Source organism: Mandrillus leucophaeus, unplaced genomic scaffold (assembly GCF_000951045.1).
Source record: "Mandrillus leucophaeus isolate KB7577 unplaced genomic scaffold, Mleu.le_1.0 Scaffold373, whole genome shotgun sequence".
Taxonomy (NCBI): Eukaryota; Metazoa; Chordata; class Mammalia; order Primates; family Cercopithecidae; genus Mandrillus; species Mandrillus leucophaeus.
This window is the reverse complement of record NW_012103954.1, coordinates 769,392-778,933: the sequence shown is the minus strand read 5'-3', so window position 1 is coordinate 778,933 and position 9,542 is coordinate 769,392. Positions and strand designations below refer to the sequence as shown.

At 38.8% G+C, this 9,542-nt stretch overlaps 1 protein-coding gene across 2 annotated transcripts in view; it reads right to left on the bottom strand.

Moving 5' to 3' along the window:
* NCAPG2 (non-SMC condensin II complex, subunit G2) overlaps positions 1 to 9,542 on the bottom strand; it is an 83,162-nt gene that overhangs the window by 59,836 nt on the left and 13,784 nt on the right. For both annotated transcript variants that reach the window (XM_011990193.1, XM_011990194.1), the window contains 5 exons: positions 7,719 to 7,907; positions 7,250 to 7,364; positions 4,854 to 5,008; positions 4,123 to 4,257; positions 1,628 to 1,722 (listed from right to left, as the gene is read on the bottom strand). In XM_011990193.1, coding sequence (XP_011845583.1) covers positions 1,628 to 1,722; positions 4,123 to 4,257; positions 4,854 to 5,008; positions 7,250 to 7,364; positions 7,719 to 7,907 — 689 coding nt within the window. The remainder of the gene's footprint in view (positions 1 to 1,627; positions 1,723 to 4,122; positions 4,258 to 4,853; positions 5,009 to 7,249; positions 7,365 to 7,718; positions 7,908 to 9,542) is intronic.

The following is a 9,542-nucleotide window of genomic DNA, read 5'->3' as shown; positions in this document are numbered from 1 at the left end:
CTGACCCGGAGTAAAAATTTTATTCTCAGAGAAAAACAAAATGATTGAGAACCTAGTATAAGAAAAATATAAGTGAAAACAAAGATACTTTTTCTTCCCAAAAGGGTGCCTGGATGTTGAGTTGGGATTGTGGATTACATAGCCCTATCTTCATAACATAAATACTATGTATTCACCAGAGTTACCCATAATCAAAGAAAGTATCTTCAAATTCTCAAAAATAATGTAACTAAAAGAGGTGACTTGAAGTTCCTGAATGGCACTATCCAACAGAAATTGAATGCAAGCCACGGATGCAATTTTAAATTTTCTAGTGGCTGCATTAAGAACAGACAAAAGAAACAGGTAAAATTACTTTAATATTACACAGTCATCCCTTGGTATCCATGGGGGGTTGGTTCTAGGACCTCCCTCAGATACCAGAGTCTGCGGATGCTCAAACTCCTCATATAAAGTGGAGTAGTATCTGCATATAACCTACACACCCTGTCCCCTTTAAATCATCTCCAGATTACTTACAATACTTAATACAAAATGTTATATAAATAGCTGTGACACTGTATGTTTAGGGACTGATGACAAGAAAGAAAAAGTCTGCACATGTTAAATACAGATGGATTTTTTTCCCAAATATTTTTGATCCTTGGTTGACTGAATCCAAGGATGTGAAACCCACGAAGAGCCAACTACCACATTTAGCCTAATACATCCAAACCACTATCATTTCAACATTCACTTGACACCATGGTGAAACCCCGTCTCTACTAAAAATACAAAAAATTAGCCAGGTGCAGTGGCAGGCACCTGTAGTCCCAGCTACTCAAGAGGCTGAGGCAGGAGAATGGCGTGAACCCAGGAGGCGGAGCTTGCAGTGAGCCGAGATCGCGCCACTGCACTTCAGCCTGGGTGACAGAGCGAGACTCCGCCTCAAAAAAAAAAAAAAAACTATTAGTTCAACTCAGATATTCTGAAGATGAGGAAATATGAAAAAGCAATCTAGTATACAATAGGAGCTTTGCAATCAGAGATCCAGAATCAGACCCCAACTTGGTACTTACACAGTTGCCTGACACTGGGAAATTTAGAAACCAAAACCTACCTCAAAAAAGAGTTCTGAGGATTAAATTTTAAAATGCAGACTAAGTAGTCAGCACTGGAGCAAATGAAGTACTCTGCCTTGTGCCTGGCAAACAACAAGCATACACTTGACATCTGCATCATGTAGGGAGTGGCAGAGCATGACTGCAACATTCCCTGCTGCTCCTGCAGATTCCACAGGCTCTTCCGAGAAGCCATACCAGTCAGGCCACGTTCAACCAAAAAGCACACACTGTATTCAAAGTACCATGGACGTGGCTTTATTATGAGCAAGACTAAGGTTCAACTGGAAACTATTTTAACTATTTAAAGAATGACCACAAATTAAAACCTCAATGTCAGTGGTCAATACTGGAAAAGAATGATTTCCTATAAAAGGAAAAAGCTACCCAGTGATACAATGGTATATAATAAATGACATATTTCTAAAGCTTCTAATCCATTATTATAATTTTAAGAAGTCAGACCAAATAGAATCTTTCAAAGCCAGATTAAGCAGCACGAAATCTTAAGTACTTTTAACACTTACTTTTGTAATCCCTGTAATTGGTTTTTAATGGTCCCATGGATCATTCTGACAAAGTTTATATTCCAGTTGAAGAGAGAACTAAGAAATCTTCTTCCCTATAAATAAAAAAAGAGGATATAATGTTTAAATTGCAACCAAATAAAAAGTTCCAAATAACAAACAATTCTTTGAACGTCTAGTAAGCTAAACATTGCTATTGCTAAAAAGGAGGCACGTGTAATTATAACTAAGCACACGCAGGAGTTGAGCTGTCTGTGGGGCCTGCACAGCCAGGAGCCACACAAGTCTCCTTCCCCAGGGCCGAGCAGCCACTACACTGAGCGCCTCTGTCCTCAAGGACCACAGGTGCAGAGATGGAGACCACAGACAGTAACCATGGGTGCATAAACATCTCATTCTAGCTCTGTCATGGATGGCTACATAGTCTCAAATGAAAGAAAGCTTTAAGTCTAGCATAAGTGGGTGGGAATGGAATTGAATAACCCAGTTCATTTCACCTTCTCATTTGTAAATGAGAAAACTGAGGACTCATATAGTTAAAAGGTTAAGTGTCTGTCAAGTCAGAATTTCCAAATACACAGTCTTCAAGTCATAAATACATCATGTGATGATAATTTATATGTATGCTACTAGATTATATACCCGAACCTAAAATGCATACAATATGTATACTCTATTATAGAATGCACAAAATACATCTATCAAGAATTCTCTCAGTGAATACCACCTTTATCTCTTATCAGCACACCAATCCACAGAACTAGAATCCTACAGAAATGCAATACATTTTGATTCAAATGCAGGGTAACCATGCTTACAACAGGCAAGTTTAAAAAAAAAAAGAAAAAATAGCAATATTCACTAGAAGTAATCTGAAAGTACAGTACAAGATGTTTATGGTTTACCCAGAATGACTGGAAACTGACCTGACCAAATTAATGATTGATTAGGAAACTACTTTTAGATATCTTAAATTCAAAGGAGACATCAATTTTTTAAAAAGGGTAGGGGTTATAGCACATACATACGTTTATGCCTGTTATATATCTGCACACATATATAAGTTAACAAGTACGATTCATCAACTCCTTATGTATAAGTCAACATAAAGTAGTTTATTGTTTGAATCCATCATTCATTTCTTCACTCTCCCCACATTTCGGGACAATCCTGGAGACGGGTATGGGGCACAGGCTGTGTCCAACATCTTTGTGATAATGACGGTGCTGACACAGCAAGGACGGCACAAGGCAGCCCTCCCCAAGGGTTCCTACCCTCCCCAAGGGTTCTTACCCACCGGAGTCTGGGCTGCAGTTTGATACGTATCACCTCATCTGTTCCTCACAACAATCCTGTGAAAGAGTAACTGTTGCTCCTATTTTACAGAAGAAAACACTGAGGCTGAAAGGCCTGGCCAAGGTCACCACCTATACAGTGAACAAGGACCCTGGGAGCTGAAAGTCTCAGTCCTGATCACATGGCCCTTTGTCTAGCAGACCGCAGATGGCTCGCCAGGGTCCAGTTCTGTCTCTTCCGCTAAGCAGCTGTGAGACCTGGAGGAAACTTACTCTGTACCTCAGAGCTGGTCCTCCTCCTCCTCTGAAGCCCTTCTCCACCTCCTTCAGGGAGAAGGAATGACTTCCTCCTTCCGCCTCAGAGATGTGCCTGCTGTGCCATGAGCATCCAAAAGCAAAGGCTTGTTCTAGTCTCCACTGACCCCGCCTGAGCATGTAGTCGACGCTCAGTAAACAAATGCAGAAGACCCCTAACACAGAAGAACTATGCGAGCCTCTCCGCAATTCTTAATTCTCTAGTAGCCATATTAGCAAAAGTAGGTTAATTTTAATAATATATTTCATGTAAAGCAATATATCTAAACTAGTGTCTATTATATTAAGTATATAACAAAAACTATTAATGAGCTATTTTATACTCATTTCTTTCACACTAAATCTTCAAATCCATGTGTATTTTATACTTATGGCCAATCTCAGTTCAGATGGGTCCCGTTTCAGGTGCTCAGTAGCCTCGTCTGGGAGTTGACCCCAGGACGGGCAGTGCAGCAAGAGGCCAGAAGCCTCTCTGGATTTACAGGATGGGTAGAAAAAAGAAATGGAGGATATTATGGGATGATAGTTTTGAGTACATGGCAATGAAAATGGAATTAGGGCAGAAGGCCAGATCTCAATCATAGAGAAGTGCTTTCTCAACCTTATTTTTAATCATTCTTAATTTAAAATGCAAGTATGGCTCCCCTAGGATTCACACAGCCACCTGTTACCATCCAATTTAATGCTGAAATAAGCAAGGACTTGTAAAATGTTTTCTCTAGTACCGCCATGCAGTAAAAATGATGTGCGGTAAAAAGCTCCTGGTAGCTAAGCTGACCTTCATGGCAACACCACACATGGTGCAGACAGGAACCATGTGAACACAGGAGAAACATCTACTAAGAAGCAGCTCACAAACAGATCAAAAAACAAACGCCTATTTACCTCTTCTTTCTTGATATAATTAATACTTATGAAGCACTCAAGTAACATATCTTTAATTTCTCCACTTTCCTCCAAATCATAATCAAAGCAATATAAAGCTTGATGGATACGCCAAAGCCGACATATGTCTGCACCCTGGGAATGACACAAAAAATGTTATACTTTTTTTAATGAACAGTAAAGTCATATTTCAAATCAAGTATATTTTATATCAGAAATAATGGTAATTCTAGTTGATTCACCAAAGATTAAAAAATAATGACAAATAAAAACAGATTTTAAAATTTGCAAATGCCACCTGTAGCTCTACAGAACGTGTTTTTAAACACAGGGAAAATAATAAAAAATCTAGCAAGTTCAAGAACTTCCTCGATGAAGATTAAACTGTCCAGTGCAGGAGACACTAGCCACAATTCACTGCAGAGCTACTAAAATGCAACTAATGCAACTGAGGAACTGAATTTTTCATTATTTTTAACTTTAAATTTAAATAGCTTTCTGTGGCAAGTGGCTACTACATTGACTAGCACAGGTTTAGAATGTTAGGAAGACATTTAAAAATAAATGTCTAGGTGGTGCACTCCTGCAGTCCCAGCTACTCGAGAAGCTGAGGCAGGAGGACTGCTCGAGCCCAGGAGTTTGAGGCTGCAGTGAGCTATGATCATGCCACTGCACTCCAGCCTGGGCAAGAGAGAGAGACCCAGTCTTTAAAAAATAAAAGGTGAACACACTGTCTTAGTCTCCAGACTCCTCCTAAGCAACATGACAAAGGCTGTCTTTCCTGTGTCTTCCTTGGCAGGCAGGCCTTTCTCCCACCAGGTAACACACAAATCCTGAACAGAACTCTGTAGTTTTCGTTCAGACTCAGGTAATGCATATAAAATACCTAAAATACAGCACAGAAATTTTCCAATTAGTAAGGCAAATTCTTATTACTTCAGATTCAACAGTTTAGAGTATTATGACTTTATATATTATTTAAAGCTTTGCTAAGCAAATAATATTAATGTTTAAAACTTGCCAAAGATTTATATACATTAATTATAAAATGCAAATAATGTTAATTAAAAAACTGTTTGACAATTGTTATAAAAAGACCCTCAACAGACATAATAGAAAAGAGATTTTTGGAACTGGAAGTCTCAGAGAAATCACATCACCAATTTTAGAAAGGCAGACGCTGAGGTTAACCAAACCTCAGTGTAACAACAACAATGGTATCTCTGTTAACACCAGAGCCAAGACCGGTCTACTGACCAATCAATAATCCACTACTGTCCCTCAACGTGCCAGCCTCAAATTTTGGCTCAGAGGTGAAAAATAGTCAAAGCAATTACCATAATGAATACAAAAACTGCAGTGCTTTTATTAACAGAAAAGCTCAATAATTAAATTAATAATACTAATGCTCATAATTATAATCTGTAGGTATCTGAATGTCATTACACTAGTATAACACTCCTGAATTAACTGGGAAGTTGATAGCAACTACAGTGTTAGCACTAATCATTTTACTAGTTATTTGCAGACCATACAAATAAACTGATAGTAAAATTCACAAAGCATTTGGGAGCTATTTTCATTATGATTAGGGGTGACTTTTTAATAAGACACTGTATTTTAACTTAAGAATTCAGAATAAAACAACGTACTATAAAACAGATACATAAATCCAAGTGATGCTAAGAATAAGAAGCTTGATGAGATACTTTATCACATGAAACTACACTTGCACAGTGAGGGATGAGGGTATGTGAAAAGTTTTCTTAAATATCATTAAGATATTTTTACATCTTTTGTAACTAAAATTTTATATATTTCATAATCAAATATTTTCATTAACTTAGACTACTGTACCTCCTAAATTAATAACCAGTTTTACCGTTTTGTTAAAACTTGAAAAGTACCATCATTCAAATTTCAATATAGTAAAACTCCCCTAGGAGTCAACAATTACTCCTCAGCTTATGTTCACAACATACTTAAAGAAAAAATTCAATGTCACAAATTCTTAGTTAAGTTGACACTATCTAGCAGTGGTAATCACATAATCAGGCATTTTCCTAGAAAGAAGTTCTTGATCACTGGTCCAGTAAGTCAGACTTCCCTGAAAAACCTGTAAACAATAGCAGTTATTTGCTGAGTACTGCCCATCTCACCATCTATAACATCTGAATGGAGCTTAAACTAATTAGGCCAGATGCAATGGCTAATGCCTGTAAGACCAGCACTTTGCCAGGGCAAGGTGGGAGGATCACTTGAGCCCAGGAGTTTGAGACCAGCCTGGGCAATACAATTAGATCTTGTCTCTACCAAAAAGCAAAACAAAACAAAACAAAAAGCACGGGCTTGTGGTACCAGCTACTAAGGAGGCGGAGGTGAGAGGATAGCTACAGCCCTGGAGGTCAAGGCTACAGTGAGCTGGGATCATGTCACTGCACTCCAGCATAGGCAACAGAGAGATTCTCTCTCTAAAAAAAAAATGATAAATATAAAATAAATAAACTAAGTATTCAAGACAGCCCTTAGGTAAGTATGCTCCTATTCTAACTGAAGAAAAAGAACTGGACTGCAAAGCTATACCTTTATACCACTTCTGCTACTAAATTCAACAATGCTCATGAAAACAACTAGTTTCCTTTTACAAAGTATCATTTCAGGCCAGCAGCAGTGGCTCATGCCTGTAATCCCAGCACTTTGGGAGGCTGAGGCGGGCAGATCACCTGAGAGCGGGAGTTCAAGACTAGCCTGACCAACATGGAGAAATCCGGTCTCTACTAAAAATACAAAATTAGCCAGGTGTGGTGGCGAATGCCTGTAATCCCAGCTACTAGGGAGGCTGAGGCAGGAGAATCGCTTGAACCCGGGGGACAGAGGTTGTGGTGAGCTGAGATCACGCCATTGCACTCTTGCCTAGGCAACAAGAGTGAAACTCCGTCTCACAAAATAAAAAATAAAAACAGAAACAAAAACAAGTATTTCAATGTCCACTTCTAAATATGCCACTTATAACAAAACCGACTCACCATTTAGTATAATGACAAAAAATAAAAAATAAAAACAGAAACAAAAACAAGTATTTCAATGTCCACTTCTAAATATGCCATTTATAACAAAATCGACTCACCATTTAATATAATGACACACTCCAGTAGAGCTTCGTAGTTCTCACTTTCATTTATTACAGATACAGAAGCAAGAACCACAGATGTAATCGCATAAATTATGTCTATGCTTTTTCTCTGTAAATGAAAAATCAAAGCATGAGTGAATTAAAATCATCAACTTAAAATCAGTTTTTAGCAGAAATTTCACTTACAAATTTTCTAAAAATCAAGCTACAATTCTAGCTTACTCTAAAAAGAATTAAAGTTGAATAAAAGTTAATCATCCTAAAAGGACAGCAGTATCTAGTATTAGATTAATAACAGTAGGGTTGAAAAGTGAATAAAACTACAACAGACTAAACTTCTAAAATTCTTGACTTCTAACTTCAAAATTTGTCTTAATGTAAAATTTAATGATACACAATGAACAGTTATTTTTTAACAAAAAAAAGAGAAAAATGTTTCTTATTTTTGAAAAACAAATACTACCATTTTTGAGCCATGTTCTGTTTCCATATTATCTTCACCCTGGGCTTCCACTACCTGCCACCCATCCACCGGGCTTTCTAACAACACATCTGTCAATAAATTCTTCAGCCTTTGCCATAATTCTTCTTTCTGTTTCCTTGATAATTCATCTAGTAATTCATTTAGGCTGAAAGGATCAGAGGCCTCTTTCTGTAACATAAATAGCAAGTGTCACATTTCAAATACAAAAAAATTAACCACATCCTTTTCATAATGTCATCAGAAGAAAAGTTTAAGTGTCAACTTCATTACAAGTTCAAGAATTTGGTTGCAGTATTCAAAATCCATTCCTAAAAGGGAAGAAGCAGGGGGATTCTCCACCTATTCTTTCCTAGTATGCTAATCTTCAGAGTTTTAAAAATTTCACCCACTTAGCAAAACCCTCCCTAAAAGGGACCCGAATGTCTACCATCTCCACACCTGAATTAGGTTACAAAAGTAGGCTAAAGTTCAATAACAATGGTGATAATCATACTGTGGCCACAGACTCCAGCCCCCCATGGGCCCTCAACACCACCTTCTACTCATCCCTCAATATCATTCTCTCCCACCAGCCAATGAGATGATTTCAGATCTCCCCCAACAACCCTCTACACCCATTTCCTCTTATCTGAGATGACCTCACCTACTCTTTGATGGGGCAAATAGAGGCCCTCATCAAAAGGGCATAGAATCCAGTTAAAGGGACTCCCTCTAGCCAAATTTGGGACAATGTGAGCACCAAAACAGTGACAGTGATTAATTATAACCAACTGAATAAAATAAGCATCAACGAGGCCAAGCCAGCCACTCTGGGAGGGAGGGCTGCAATGAGCTGTGATTGTACCATTGCACTACAGCCTGGGCAACATAGCAAGAGCCTGCCTCTAAAAAGAAAAAATCAATGACAGCATACTGATAATAAATATCAAATCATTAATTAATAGCACCTGCATGCTCTAGAATATCAGTGAGTAAATACAGATGCAATACAGGGTTAGAAAATCACTATTTTATAGCCGTCACAGTAATTACGGACTCTGGCAAGAATTATCAGAAGATGTTAAACAAGTAGGTGGAAGCCTGGTGAGTAGCAGGACATTACAGTGTCACCACTTTTCCACAGAGGCAGGCTCCCGGAAGAGACCTGGAGGACACCCACCCACACAGGGACGGAAAGACCACGCCATGCACTTCCTGTCTTGACAGCACCGAGGACCTAACACTGCTAAGCACTTCCTGCCAAAACGCACACTAAAATTTAATCAGATCCTCAACAGATGCAAATTGAAGGCTATGCCACAAAAGAGCCACTTGCAGTCTTCAAAACTGTCAGGGTCATAAAACACAGTAAGATGGAGAGTAAAGATACCTCATAAGCCCTCCATCCCTCCCTCTCCTCTCTTCCTGCTCTCCTAACTCCTCTCCTGCCCTGGCGTTTCTTTTCTCCTCTTCTTAGTGCTCCTCTATTTTCCATCTAGCTTTTTCCACCTCTGCTTGTTTGTTTTTATCTCCTCTCTTTCCTCGTTTCCTTGACCCTCCTCCCCTTCATTTCTGCTCTCCATTTTCCTTAGGCCTTTGCCTGTCAATCACGTACACAGACCAGCTCTCCAATTTCTGACCTCAGACAGCATCATGATCTGCCTATAGACAAGACAGTCAATCGTGAACAGCTGAGTAATTCTTTATACCTCAATTATGCAGAAAAAATAAGTTAGGCCGGGCGTGGTGGCTCAAGCCTGTAATCCCAGCACTTTGGGAGGCCGAGACGGGCGGATCACGAGGTCAGGAGATCGAGACCATCCT